Genomic DNA, 15735 nt, shown 5'->3' on the forward strand with positions numbered 1-15735 from the left:
TCGGAAATTCAAAAATTAGAAATTAGGAAAAAATAAATAAAAAATCGGAGATTAGAAAATCAGAAATTCAAAAATTCAGAATTCAAAAATCGGAAAATTTGGATTTTTGAATTTCCGAATTTCTGAAAAATGCAAAAAAAAACAAAATGTAACGAAAACAAACATTTTTTGGCAGTGCACATGTCTTCTCCCCAAACCTTCTCCACTGAAACCCCGGGACCAACCCCCCACATCAGCTCCACCTTATAGGGTGTCACAGCTTACACCGCATTTGTGGCATCATCAGGACTAGGTCTGAGCACTGCACTCACATGCCCCTCCATGCCACCAAGGATCAAGCTCAATATATTTCCAAAGGACCAAAATGGAATGCCGGGGGCAGTGCAGCATTGGTGAGTATGAGTCTTTGGGGCAGAGTTGCCATTTGTGCAGGCTTTGAAGCTGCACAAGGGCCCTTTGGGACTTAGGCCCCTTTCAGACATGCAGACCGTTAAGTAGATTCACGTAGGGGCACCTAAAATTAGGACGGCCTAGCCTACTCTTTTTAGGCTACACCGCCGTAAATTATTTAGGTTAGTAGTGATTCTCAAACCACTTACCTTCAAATTTTCGGCGGCGTAGCCTAAAACGAGCGGGCGTAAGCGTGCCTAATTCAAATGACTGGGAGGGGGGCGTGTAGTATTGAAATGAGGCTTGACCTCACGTTTTTTGACGTTTTTTACACTGCGCATGCGCCGGGTGTCTACATTTCCCAGTGCGCATTGCGGCTAAGTAGGCCGTACGGGCCTATTGATTTTGACGCCTACGTAAACGACGTAAATCCCGATTCGCGGACGACTTGTGCAAACGACGTAGAAAATTCGAACCTCGCGGCGGGAACGGCGGCCATACTTAACATTGTTATTCCACCTCATAGGTGGAATAACTTTAGGTGGCCTATCGCGTACGGAAACAACGTAACTCGACGGTGTAGGCCCGGCGTAGCATCGTAAAACGTCGGGAATCGGCGTATCCCCTTATTTACATAATCTACGCCGGCCGCAATGGAAGCGCCATCTAGCGGCCACCAGAAACATTGCAAGCTAAGATAGAACGGCGTATTCTCTGTTTGAGAATACACTTAAACAAACGCCGGCGTAGATTCAGAGTTAGGTCGGCTTATCTGCAGATAGGCCGGCCTAACTCTTTGTGAATCTACCTACGTATGTCCGCTTTTTCATCCATCCGTGTGCGGGTGAAAAAGAGACATACATTGATCCCTATGAGATAGCGGGTGTCAGCGGATGAACATCCACTGACACCCGATCTCATCAGTGTCCGCAATCCTCCGATTCTGCAGACGGAGGAAAATCCTATTTTTCCATGCGTCTGCGGATCGGATGAACATGGACAGACGGTCCGTGTTAATTTGATCCCCCCATAGGGGAGAGCGGAGAAAAGACAGGGCGGTCCCTGCACAGTGTGCGGGGACCGCCCTGTCATCCGCCGGCTCAGCGGGGATCAGCAGGGCGAACCCCGCTGAGCGGATCATCAAGGGATCCGCCCGTGTGAAAGGGGCCTTAGGGACTCATATGTATTGTGTGTAGGTTGTAGACCTGGATGTTGCTCACTTCTAGGGCAAGTTGCAGGAGACCTTCTTCACAATGCCCAACTGTCCTCTTGGATGTTTTAAGACAGTGGTCATCAACCCTGTCCTGCAGGGCCCACTAACAGGCCATGTTTGAATACATCACAGGTGATATCATTTGCTCCTCAGTGATTGCAGTATTCTAGACTGCATCTCCCCCAGGTAATACATAAAACCTGGCCTGTTAGTGGGCCCTGCAGGACAGGGTTGATGACCACTGTTCTAAGAGGCAGTGAGCATTTCCTTCAGTTTCCAGCACCGGGCCTAATGCTCCTCCCTTTGGACGGTTCGTAAAAAGGGGTCTTCAGGGTCTGGCCCCGGCTGAATAATATGATCAATGAGAGAATGTGAAGACTACCTCTTATGCATTTACCCATCAGAGTTAACTTTTGCTTGTGAAGTAGTTATCGAGAGGACCAAAAATAGTTCACACACAGGGACCCAAGGGTCAGGGGCGGACTGAACATTGAGTCACTCTGGCACTGCCCGAGGGCCCCATGCCACTAGGGGGCCCCCATCAGGGTTGCCAGGCTCAGTTAAACAAGGGACAGTATGTAAAAATCTATGTTTTTTTTAGATCTGTCCCTGATATGTCCGAAACCGACATGCTTTTGATGTGAAAATCCCGAGATTTTAGCTGCCCCGCCTCTGCACTTTTTCCCCCTTCTATTGGTTGAACTGGATTGACTTTTTTTCAACTATGTAACTATATGAAATACCGTATTTATCGGCGTATACCGCACACTTTTTCCCCCTTAAAATAAGGGGAAAATCGTGGGTGCGCGATATACGCCGATACCCGCTTCCCGCGCTCAGTTTGAACGCCTCCGCCGACATATACCGAGCGCAGTACACTCGGCCAGGCTCGACTTCGCTCGTGATCACGCTCTGTGACGTTTATGCGTGAGAAGCCGAGCGTGGCCGAACGTGCCCGAGTGTACTGCGCTCGGTATATGTCGGCGGAGGCGTTCAAACTGAGCGCGGGAAGCAGGGATTCGACTCGGAGACAGCGCGGGAGAAGCCGGGAGGATACCACCGAGGCCGCAGACGGACGCCGGACAGGACAAGTCCGCCGGGCAAGACACCAAAACTGTAAGTAATAAAATGTTTTTTTTTTACAGGAATTTCGGGTCTACATTAGGGGTGCGCGCTATACGCCGGAGCGCACAATACCCCGATAAATATGGTAATCCAACACGTTTCAGGGTCCCACCTCTTTAATGCATTAGCTGATTCACTGATATCGGGTGTTTCTAAATTTCAAACACAATGAATTATTATTTCTTGTGATTGTATGATTAACACCTGAAGAAAGAGGGGGGGGGGGGGTCATTGAACCCCGGAAATGTGTTTTATGAATACTGCTGTGATCCAATGTTAAACTATTTAGGATTCCTACAAACACTGTCTGGTGTCCTCATTATACTTTGTGTTTGTGGTCCTCAATTCTGGAATCGTCCATATTTCCCATTGCACATGTTCCCGGAATATGCTGTAAAAAAAAAATGGGTCCTGCAGCAATCACCAGCTGGAAACTGGAAGCTGCCGAGTACAGTGTAGATACTTGCCAGAACACTACAGATCTTCAGATTACGTCCAAACTTCTTTTTATTAAAGAACAACCACATCAGAAACAGCAAAGAGCAATGTTTCAGAGCTGTGCAGGACACCTCCATCAGGCAGGTGGTGACCCCCTTCGTCAGGCAGGTGGTGACCCCCTTGGTCAGGAAGGTGATGATCCCCTTGGTCAGGCAGGTGATGACCCCCTTGGTCAGGCAGGTGATGACCCCCTTGGTCAGGAAGGGGATGACCCCCTTCGTCAGGAAGGTGATGACCCCCTCCATCAGGCAGGTGGTGACCCCCTTCGTCAGGCAGGTGGTGACCCCCTTCGTCAGGCAGGTGGTGACCCCCTTGGTCAGGAAGGTGATGACCCCCTTGGTCAGGAAGGTGGTGACCCCCTTCGTCAGGCAGGTGGTGACCCCCTTCGTCAGGCAGGTGGTGACCCCCTTCGTCAGGAAGGTGATGAAAGGTTAGAACCTTTTCCCTTTGTCAGGCATGTGATGATCCCTTCGTAAGGCATGTAATAAAGAGTTAGAACCTTTTAGAAGGGTCAGGCCTGTAATTATAGGTCAGGCAGGTGATGAAGGGTTAGAAACTTCCCTTCCTCAGGCATGTGATGAAGGAATAGAACATTTTAGAACGGCCAGGCATGTGATGAAGGGTTAGAACCTTTTCCCTTAATCGGGAATGTGATGGCGCCTTCGTCAGGCATGTGATGAAGGGGGGTAAAAACTTTTAGAAGGGTCAGGCATGTGATGAAAGGTCAGGCATCTGATGAAGGGTTAGAACCTTTTCCCTTTGTTGAGGAATGTGATGACTTCATCAGGCATGTGATGGCCCCTTCGTCAGGCATGTGATGAGGGGGGGGATAAAAACTTTTAGAAGGGTCAGACATGTGATGAAAGGTCAGGCATCTGATGAAGGGTTAGAACCCTTTCCCTTTGTTGAGGAATGTGATGACTTCATCAGGCATGTGATGGCCCCTTCGTCAGGCATGTGATGAAGGGGGGGGTAAAAACTTTTAGAAGGGTCAGGCATGTGATGAAAGGTCAGGCATGTGATGAAGGGTTAGAACCTTTTCCCTTTGCTGAGGAATGTGATGACTTTGTCAGGCATGTGATGGCCCCTTCGTCAGGCATGTGATGAAGGGGGGGGGGTAGAAACTTTTAGAAGGGTCAGGCATGTGATGAAAGGTCAGGCATCTGATGAAGGGTTAGAACCTTTTTCCCTTTGTTGACGAATGTGATGACTTCGTCAGGCATGTAATGACATCACATACCTGATGAAGGGGTAACGCGCTGCTCTGAAATGTTGCACTTTGCCGTTTGTGACGCGATTGTTCTTCAAAAAAAAAAGTTTGGACGTAATCTGAAGATCTGTGGTGTGCTGACAAATATCCTCTCCTTACGAGGAATCCCGTTTTGTAGTATTCAGCCTCACCAGGGCCCCTGTGCCCAGTCATATTTTGATTAATCTGACAAGTTAAAATCGATGGGCCAGTTTTTTTCCCCACTAGTCTTGCACGGCAATTAAACCCCAACAGAGGTTCTAACCCTTTCCCACTCTATCCACAACTAGAAATGAATCGGTTTTGCTGGGCAGTTCCTTAACAGTGCAATCTTGACTTTCCACCGACCAGTGTGCCAGACTGTGAAAAGACTCCTAAAATGGGATTCCAGCTGCTAAAATCCAGTTTCTGGTCCTTATTTCAAGTAGCTTGATATGTGTTATTGCTGAGACTGGTGTCCTGGTAATCAAGACGGGGGTCAAGGGTCAGCTGGGGGTCGTACAGCTGTGTTCGGACCCGTCTTGCAGAGAGCTACTCAGTTCTGTTGGACTGTCCGCAATGTTTGGTTCGCTGCTGAAATGTCGCTGGGTGAAGTTGGGTTGAAGGAGCAGACATGGGTCCGAGAGCTCGGTGTCCTCCGATCGGGGGTGCATGATGGAAGCCATAGCCAGGAGCTGGATGTCTGTGTGACCGTTGGCGACTGTGTGCCTCCGAATGCTGCCGCATCTCTCCAGGTACGCCTCGCCTTCCTGTTCCGTCAGGGGGGACAAGGAGCGTTCGATAGAAAGTGAGGCGCCAACGTGAGAGTTATAGGACATTGGATCCGACCTCATGTGACACTTGGGGAAGCGATGATCTGGAGAAAATAAAAATGTAGACAACGCAGAGAAATTAACAAAAATGATTATTATTACAGTGAAGCAAACCAATAAACTGCAGCTGAAAGCCTAACCCCATCTTTTAAAAAAAAAATACAGGAGCCCAGAGGGTGATATATATATATATATATATATATATATATATATATATATATATATATATATATATATATATATCTCTATCTATCTATCTATCTATCTATCTATCTATCTATCTATCTATCTATCTATCTATCTATCTATCTATATATATATATCTATATATATATATCTATATATATATATATATATATATATATATATATATATATATCTATATATATCTATATATATCTATATCTATAAATAAAATAGTTGTGCTAAGACACTATCCTCCTTTACAATGCTGTACCCAAAGAAAGTCCTCTCCAAGGTCCAGTGCTGCTTGTGTTTCAGATTGAATAATGCCCAAGTTGAGAAAAAAAATAAAAATAAATCTGGAGACTTCGGGCCAGATTCACAAAGAGTTACGCCGGCGTATTAGTAGATACTCCGACGTAACTCCGAATCTAAGCCCGTCGTATGCCTAAATGTATTCTCAAACTGAGATACACTTAAACATGCCTAAGATACGACGGCCTGCGCCGTCGTATCTTAGGGTGCAATATTTACGCTGGCCGCTAGGTGGCGCGTCCATTGAGGTCGGCGTAGAATATGCTAATGAGTAGTTTACGCCGATTCACGAACGTACGCTTGCCCGTCGCAGTAAAGATACGCCGTTTCCGTAAGAGATACGCGGCGTAAAGATAAACATGCCCCCTAGGTGGCGTATCCTATGTTAAGTATGGCCGTCGTTCCCGCGTCGAAATTTTGAAATTTAACGTCGTTTGCATAATTTGTCCGTGAATAGGGCTGGACGTCAATTACGTTCAGGTCGAAACAAATGACGTCCTTGCGACGTCATTTAGCGCAATGCACGTCGGGAAATTTTTAGGGACGGCGCATGCGCCTTAGGTTCGGCGCGGGAACGCGCCTAATTTAAATGATCTACGCCCCCTACCCGGCTGATTTGAATTACGCGGGCTTGCGCCGGGGATTTACGCTACGCCGCCGCAAATTTACAGGCAAGTGCTTTGTGAATCAAGCACTTGCCCGTAAAACTTGCGGAGGCGTAACGTAAAACTTGCGCCGCCGCAGATCTACGTGAATCTGGCCCTTCAGATATAGGAAACACATTGACTGCAGTACCATTATCTAACCTGTAGAGGGCCATGTTACTACATTGTGTTTTCTGCTACTTTATAGGATATTTGAACCCAAAAAAATCCAATAACGTCATGTATTGTAGCCCACCAGACCTTAGATGTGGTGGCTCCATTCGTTTCCTTTTTCCCCCAGACAAAGGCCACTTTTAGCACATACAGAAAATATCTGCTGACCCTGCCAGAAATCCAGTGTCATTGGCCCGGATTCACAGACATCGGCGCACATTTATGCCGCCGTAGCGTATCTCATTTACGCTACGCCGACGCAGAGAGGCAAGCACTGGATTCACAAAGCCAGTGCTGCCAAAACTGCGCTGGGTTTCCTAGGCGTAAGCCGGCGTATGTGGAAGTGGGCATGAGCCATGCAAATGAGGCGTGACCCCATGCAAATGATGGGCCGAGCACCAGACAGATACATATAACGAACGGTGCATGCACCATCCCGTGGACACATCCCAGTGCACATGCTCAGAATCACGTCAGAACTACTCCCTAAGATACGCCGGATCACTGCCTACGGCGTGAACGTAACCTACGCCTAGTCATATTCACGTCCTACGAAAACTACGTAAAATACGTCGGCTTGTGTTCCCTTTGCATGGATGCTGCTGAGTTACACCTCCTTTATGGGGCATAACTTTACGCCGGACGTATGACTTTACGCGCACTGCGGACGGACGGACAGACGTTTGTGAATCGGCGTATCTCCCTCATTTGCATATGTGCATAGAAAATCAATGGGAGCGCCAAATGCGTCCAGCGTAAATATGCGCCGACTCTACGCCTGCGTAGGCAAGTTACATTGGTCGGATGAAGCCATGTTTTTAGGCGTATCTTAGTTTGTGGGCACGGCGCATAGATACGACGGCGCATATTTGCACTTACGCGGCGTATCTGGAGATACGTCTGCGTAAGTGCTTTGTGAATCCGGGCCATAGTATCTTCCTGGGAACTGAACTAACATATCTTCCTTCTGTAAACTACGAATCTCGGCCTCACACAGGACATGCAGCAGAACTGCTCCTCCTTGCACCATACCTCCCAACTTTTTGGGATGGGAATGAGGGACCTATCAGCAAAAGTATGCAGGCATAGGACACCCCCCCCCCCTTGTCACGCCCCCTTAAAAGGAGAATTGTACAAAAAAAACAAGATTGGTTAAACCCACAAGTGTTTTTTTTTTTAACACTACTATTCCTTTATATTGGCTTTTGGAATTTACAAATGCAGCAATTTAGAAATTGGATGAAAGGTTTAGCACTGGGAAACACTTTATGATAGATAAAAAGTTCATTTTATATACAACTATATAGATCAGACCAAAATGAGGGACAAATGAGGCGGAAAGAGGGACAGAGGGACATTGCTCCAAATCAGGGACAGTTGGGAGCTATGAATGGGACCCCCTCCCACCTCCAGGCCCTATAGCAGTCATGTGGTCTGTTATGACTATAGTTACAGCACCGGTGAAGACACAGATGGCAATAAAACGCCCAACAGGGGTTGACCCTTCATTACTCCATTCATAAAAGAAGAAGAATAGCTTTTCAAAAATCATTACGATCAAAGAAAAAGTTTACTGGGCAATAATTCCAGCCAATCAGGAATCAGGTTTCCTTATTCCAAACTACTGCAAATCCCCATGAAATAAGTTTGTTATGAGCATGCACATCATTACAGGGAAACAAGATGGATCTCTGGGACATATTCTCAAAGAATTACGCCGGCGTATCAGCAGATACGCCGATGTAAGTCCGATTCTAAGCCCATCGTATGTTTAAGTGTATTCTCAAGCTGAGATACACTTAAACATGCCTAAGATACGACGGCCAGCGCCGTTGTATCTTAGGCTGCAATATCTACGCTGACCGTTAGGTGGCGTTTCCTTTGCGGTCAGCGTAGAATATGCAAATGACTAGTCGCGCCGATTCACGAACGTACGCTTGCCCGTCGTAGTGTTTTTACGTCGTTTCCGTAAGCGATACGCGGCGTAAAGATAAACATGCCCCCTAGGTGGCGTACTCAATGTTAAGTATGGCCGTCGTTCCCGCGTCGCAATTTGAAAATTTAACGTCGTTTGCGTAAGTCGTCTGTGAATGGCGCTGGACGCCATTTACGTTACCGTCAAAACAAATGACGTCCGTGCGACGTCATTTAGCCCGACGGAGCATGCGCAGTACGATCGGCGCGGGAGCGCGCCTAATTTAAAATGATCTACGCCCCCTACCAGGATCATTTGAATTAGGAGTGCTTCCGCTAGTGGACTTTACGCTAAGCCGCCGCAAGTTTACAGGTAAGTGGTTGGGGAATCAGGCACTTGCCCGTTAAACTTGCGGCGGAGTAACGTAAACGAGATACGTTACGCCGCCGGATATCTTTGAGAATATGGCCCTCTGTTCTTATTTTTTTTTTTTTTTTTTCTTTAGCGTTGGTTTTGGCGTCATTAGGAAGAGCTGAGAAAGGCAGCGTATATCCATCGTCTGATAAAAATCGATTTCCGGAAGAAGGCATTAGGGATGAAAGGCGCTGCTCACCGGGATACTTTTATACCACGAAGGTCTGACCTTTACAACAGAAAAATGTAATGAGGATGTGTAGGATTACCCCTAGGTGGTCTGATCAAGGTGGAGATCTTTGTGTAGGCGGCAAAGCTCCGGGAAAACGGCGGAATACGCCACTGAAATACACAGACGGGGGTCGGCTTTACTTCTCCATGTATTAGGGTGCTTTCTCACGGCTCCATTGAATAAATGCAATAAAAAAAATGCACATGCATATTTTGCCGCATGTTCTGAACTCCTGGACTAGAATCATGCACCTCTGGAAGTTGCTGCGTTTTCTATAAAAATCAATGCGATTTGCATTTTTGGTGCGCTGTTGAAAAGCGCACCAAAGATTCATCATGCATCGCACCCCGCAGCGCACTGGTGTGAAGAGATCCACACTAGACGTGCGCAATTTGTTTCATTCCGAATTTGTTTAACGAATTTCGTCAAATTAATTTGGAAATATACGAATTAACGAAAATCCACTTAAAGTGGAGTTTCCATTCCAAATTTTTTTTTCCATTATTGTGCTCATTAGACCTAAAAAAGAAAAAAGAAATTTTACTCATCTGGAAATGCCTGTTGCTATGCGGTCCCACGAAATCTGCCTTTGGAATCACCTAGGATCCTGACATCATCTCCCTCTAATGCTCCTGGGAAATGTGTGTCATCATTTCCCAGGATGCAGTGCGCTACCCAATTATCACTCCCCATCCAAGACTTCCAGGAAGTAAGTGCTTGTGGGCTTCACAATGCCCACCAGCAAAAAGGACAACGGTGTGGACATCGGTGTGATCTTTTTTGAATAACTATGCGGAGCGGCGGCAGATTGTAAAATAGTAAGTGACCGGATTTATATTATAAAAACGCAGGATGAAAGGACATACATTTAAAAAATGCTAATTGTGGTTGGAACCCCAGTTCAAAGTGGAGGTCCACCCGTTTTATTTTTTTAAAAGCCAGCAGCTACAAATACTGCAGCTGCTGACTTTTAAAAAATGGACACTTACCTGTCCAGCGTGCCCGCGATGTCAGCAGCCAAGGCTGAGCAATAGCTCGGTCCTCGGCTGCTTCCGCCGCTATCCTCGGTGAGGTAATAAAGAAGTGAAGCCTTGCGGCTTCACTGCCCAATTCCCTACTGCGCATGCGCGAGGATCGCGGCACGCCGTCACTGGTCCCCACTCTCTCCTGGGAACAGTGTGTGAACCTCCGCTTTAACAAACTTTTCCGAATATTCGTAAATTTTAATTCTCAAAAAACAAAAACGTAATTTTAGAAATTCGTAAAAAAAAAAAAATATATATAAATCGGAAATTCTAAAACCCGAAAATTTGTAAATTTGAAAAAAAATAACTTAGCTATTACTAACTATTAAATTATAGGTATTGGAATTTACTTTCAAAATTTGGCCGTTGGTGAATGTAACGAATACAAATTTATCGGAAGTGACCAATTATCCAAAATAACGAATGCCGTATGAATGGAACAAATTAATAAGAAATAATAATAATAATAAAAAAAATTTTTTGTATTATTAACTATTAAATTGTTTCATTCTTTGGTAACTTTGCACACATTTAGTATTCGTTACGTTCACAGTGCCCACCAGTGCCACCTTATCGGTGCCCATAATTGAAGAAGGAAACTTACTTATTTACAAAAAATTAACAAAAATAAAATAAAAACATTTTTTTTCAAAAATGTCAGTCTTTTTTTAGTTGTTGCGCAAAAAATAAAAATTTCAGAGGTGATCAAATACCACCAAAAGAAAGCTCCATTTGTGGGAACAAAATGATAAAAATGTCATTTGGGTACAGTGTAGCATGACAGCGCAATTGTCATTCAAATTGCGACAGCGCTGAAAGCTGAAAATTGGCTTGGGCGGGAAGGTGCGCAAGTGCCTGGTATGGAAGTGGTTAAAGGAGATTACAATACCTAGAATAGTAATAGTTATTATTAGTTATTATTTCAGCTTTTCGGGTTTTGAATTTCCAAATTGTTTTCGAATATCCGATTTTTTTTTCTTCTATTTTTTTTTTCAAATTTCCATTTCTTTTCAACTTTTTCCTAATATTCTATTTTTTTTTTTCGAATTTCTGATTTTTTTAAAATGTATGAATGACCCGGAAAACAAACAAAAAAAAAACAAGCAAAAAAACGGAAACAAACCGATTTTTCGGCATGTGCGCATTTGTATTCCATACATTCTAAAGGGATACATTTTTCATGCATTTCTCTGCTTTTTCTACCCCAAAAAATGCATCAAAAAGGGATCAGTGTGAAAGGGCCTTTCGCATTTCTTTCCATTCAATCGAAAATGTTACACTGCCTAACCAGACATTTGAGTAACACAGCTCGGTCAACTCCACACCGCCCCCTGCAGGCTGCAATTGGACAGCAAGCCCCGGTTCACACCGATGTGATGCGGGAAACGCACATTTGCTGCGTTTCCTCGCATTGCTTGGCATCCATGCGATCTGCTGCGGGTGTCAATCTTAGATTATATTAAAAGACACCTCGAAACAGATCGCAAAACAAAATGCGATTGCCAGAATCGCATCGCATGGGCTTCAACACATTGCAAAGCAGTAATCCGGTCCTCAGTCCCACGTCATTCTACAAACTGAACACTCAGGGCTCGTAGATTTTTCAGTCTGGGGCCCCAAAGTGAAGCTGTTTGGTGGGCTCTAGGGTCTCCGGGACTGTCGGGCAGAAATGTAAGAAATGTCATCGGAGGCCTGTGATAGGTTGGGACTTGTTGTGACACTGAGGGCTGAAAACACTGAAATGGTAAACTTTTCAACCTGAAGTTTAGCCCGAGGGCCGAGCGTCCAGAGCGGAGGGACGAGGATTCCAGGGAAGTTTCTCCCGAGGCACGGAACATATCGGAGGTAGAGCACGTATACATGCAAGGGTCACACGCCACGCTTTTATAGCAAGACAAGCGAAAATGCAAGCAAAGGGGGAGATTGGGTGATGGGACTTTAGATCTACCCCTGTGTGCACAATATCATAGAAACTGATACTAATAACATACAATATGTTTAAGAATTTAAGGCCAGATCCACAGCCAGCGGGCTTAACTTAAATCTTCCTATTTAAGTTACACCGCCGCAAAATTTCTACCTAAGTGCCCGATCCACAAAGCACTTACCTAGAAATTTTCGGCTGTGTAACTTAAATCTGTCCGGCGCAAGGCGTGCCCAATCTAATGGGGCGAGTCCCATTTAAATTAGGCGCGCTCCCGCGCCGGACGTACTGCGCATGCTCCCGACGCGATTTTCCAGACGTGCTTTGCACGAAGTTACGTTACGCCGAGTTTTGTGAATCGCTTGGGTAAAAAAAGTTGCGTCGGGAAAAAAAAGAGATGAGGCGGGAAAAAAAAAAAATTTTAAAAAAAATTTGACAGCGTCGCGGGAAAGAAGGGTCTACTTTTACATGGTGTACTAACTTTACACTTTGTAAAAGTAGCCCTAATTTTGCGTTTGCAAACTAACAACTTACGGAGACTTCACGAAGGGAAACCGCTTCGTGGATCTCCGTAAGTGCTAATTTGCATACCCGACGCGGAATTTCGACGAGAAATGCCCCCATCGGCGGCCGAGGTACTGCATCCTAAGATCCGGCAGTGTAAAACTATTACACCTGCCGGATCTTAGGAATATCTATGCGTAACTGATTCTGTGAATCAGTCGCATAGATAGAAACAGGGATACGACAGCGTATCAGTAGATACGCCGGCGTATCCCTTTTGTGGATCAGGCCCTTTGTCTTTATTTTACATAATATTGAAAAACTGGATGGACTTGTTTCTTTTTCAACCTGACTATGTAACCATGTAAGAGATGGTCAGAGACTGCTGCAGCCCTGATAGAAGAGATGGTCAAATTTCAGCCCTGATAGAAGTGATGGTCAGAGACTGCAGCCCTGATAGAAGAGATGGTCAAATTTCATCCCTGATAAAAGTGATGGTCAGAGACTGCAGCCCTAAGGCTGCATTCACACCTGAGCGTTTTGTCGCCTGAAGCGTGAAGCTCCAAAACGCTAGAGGGGAAAAAAAACATTATTCTCTATGGAGATTGTTCACATCACTCCAAAACGCCTGACGCCGAACGCCTGAAGCTCAAACAAGTTCCGGACCCTTTTTTGTCGCGCAAATTGGGCGGATTTGGGCGTTTTAGAACATTTGTATTCCCATAGAAAGTAATAGAAACGCTTGATTCAAGCGTCTAGCGCGACAACGAGCGTTTCTACCGGAGTTTTGTCACTTTAATCAATAGAACATAAAGATACAGAACAGAAGATAAAAAAAATCTACAAACATAGCAACAAGTGATGAAAAGATGATAATTTTTCCTATTGGCTAAAATAAAAAACTTTGAAGTTCAAAAACGTCGGACGACGCTGTATGCAAACGCTCGAATACGCGTGAATACCAAAACCCCGGAAAAAACGACCAAACCGCTACGCTCAGGTGTGAATGCAGCCCTAATAGAAGAGATGGTCAGAGACTGCAGCCCTAATAGAAGAGATGGTCAGAGACTGCAGCCCTGAATTAATGAATTCATTAATACCACAATTCATTAACCACTTGGTATCCCTGCTATAGTGAAAAGACGGCCACAAGGTAGCTCTCAATTGCCGGGAGGATATCTATAGACGTCCTCGACTCCTCCGGCCACTGGGGGGGCCACGTCGCACGGCCGCGCAATTGTCAGTTAAAGCGACGCAGTGCCGGAAGCTGAAATTTCGCCTGGGCAGGAAGGGGGTATATGTGCCCAGTAAGCAAGTGGTTAAAGGACCAGCTCAAGATGCATGTTATGCCATGTTTTTATCCAACCCCCAACCCCCCTTCCAAACACTCCCCCTTTAACTGCAAAGGCAGAGGCTATTCATGCTGCAGCTGGGATGCCATGAAGAGAGTTGTTTGGGCCACATGTTGGCCGACCCCAAAAAGGGGTATAGACATGCTGCGGAAAAAATGATCCCCACCGCCATGCGACAAATGTAACTCATTCAACTGAGTGGAGCTGTGCTGCGAATACATGCAATACACATGGTTGCAGGTTTTTAGGTGTTAAAGCAGGTGGCGAGGAGGCAACAAAATGCCTCCTTACCATCCATGTCAAACATCCTCTGAAGAGCAATCCACTGTGAATCACTCTTCAGGCTCTGTTCACACCCAGCAGATGCTACAGAGGGCATGCACTTTTTTGTGCATTTCTGTAACTTTCCCATGCGTCAAGTTTTAGGGCAGCCCGTTCATTTAAAAAATAAACCTTAGGCGCAAGAAATGAGTAACCCACCCATTTCAGAAAAATGTGCCACACCAAAACGCATGGAACTGCGCATTGGCATGATGTGTGGGGGGCAAAAAAAAAAATGAATGGCACTGCTGCGCGACCTGAGAAAAGGGTAGGGCATTTTTGTGCGTTGAGGGAAAGCAACGGATTTTGGGCGTGTTCCCGCAATGTGCAGGTGTAATGCAGCCCATGGAGGATTTCATTTTCTTTCCTTCCACCACGGGGAGAAGAAAAAAATTATTGATTGATTTTCACACCCCCCCCCACCCTCATTAACACAGTCAGTGTTGATGGGAGAATGCCTCTTGCAGCACTATTATGTTCTGCCAGCAGGGGGGTGTGAAGCGTATTCCCGGGCGAGAGAACACAACGATTACTGCTTGGCTATTGCCACCGGTAGTAATCGCATGTAAAGAATCCAACTGGCTGGTTATACCCAAGCTGAGCGATGGATTGACTTGGGTGCATCCAGGGCCATCTTAATAGCATCATGGGCCCCTGGGCAAAGTAATGCTCTGGGGCCCCTACAATGGAGACAGTGCAGATAAACAGAAATCAAGTAGGTGGGAGGTAGGGGATATCTAGGGTGTAGAGGGGTCATAGTGCTGGGGGGATATCTGGGGTGTAGAGGGGTCAGAGTGCTGGGGGGATATCTGGGGTGTAGAGGGGTCAGAGTGCTGGGGGGATATCTGGGGTGTAGAGGGGTCAGAGTGCTGGGGGGATATCTGGGGTGTAGAGGGGTCAGAGTGCTGGGGGGATATCTGGGGTGTAGAGGGGTCAGAGTGCTGGGGGGATATCTGGGGTGTAGAGGGGTCAGAGTGCTGGGGGGATATCTGGGGTGTAGAGGGGTCATAGTGCTGAGGGATATCTTGGGGTGTAGAGGGGTCAGAGTGCTGGGGGGATATCTGGGGTGTAGAGGGGTCAGAGTGCTGGGGGATATCTGGGGTTTAGAGGGGTCAGAGTGCTGGGGGGATATCTGGGGTGTAGAGGGGTCATAGTGCTGTGGGATATCTTGGGGTGTAGAGGGGTCAGAGTGCTGGGGGGATATCTGGGGTGTAGAGGGTCATAGTGCTGGGGGGATATCTGGGGTGTAGAGGGGTCAAAGTGCTGGGGGGATATCTGGGATGTAGAGGGGTCAGAGTGCTGGGGGGATATTTGGGGTGTAGAGGGGTCAGAGTGCTGGGGGGATATTTGGGGTGTAGAGGGGTCATAGTGCTGGGGGGATATCTTGGGGTGTAGAGGGGTCAGAGTGCTGGGGAGATATCTGGGGTGTAGAGGGGTCATAGTGC

General features: G+C 46.3%; 1 protein-coding gene across 1 annotated transcript in view; it reads right to left on the reverse strand.

Annotated features, from left to right (window-relative positions):
• Window positions 1–4338: 4338 nt before the first annotated feature.
• The window catches only part of PRR5L (proline rich 5 like), a 79902-nt gene continuing 68505 nt past the window's right edge, over window positions 4339–15735 (reverse strand). Inside the window, exon 9 of the mRNA XM_040328077.1 lies at window positions 4339–5331. Coding sequence (XP_040184011.1) covers window positions 4961–5331 — 371 coding nt within the window. The 3' untranslated portion in view covers window positions 4339–4960. The remainder of the gene's footprint in view (window positions 5332–15735) is intronic.

This window comes from Rana temporaria, chromosome 11, assembly GCF_905171775.1.
Source record: "Rana temporaria chromosome 11, aRanTem1.1, whole genome shotgun sequence".
NCBI classification, from domain to species: domain Eukaryota; kingdom Metazoa; phylum Chordata; class Amphibia; order Anura; family Ranidae; genus Rana; species Rana temporaria.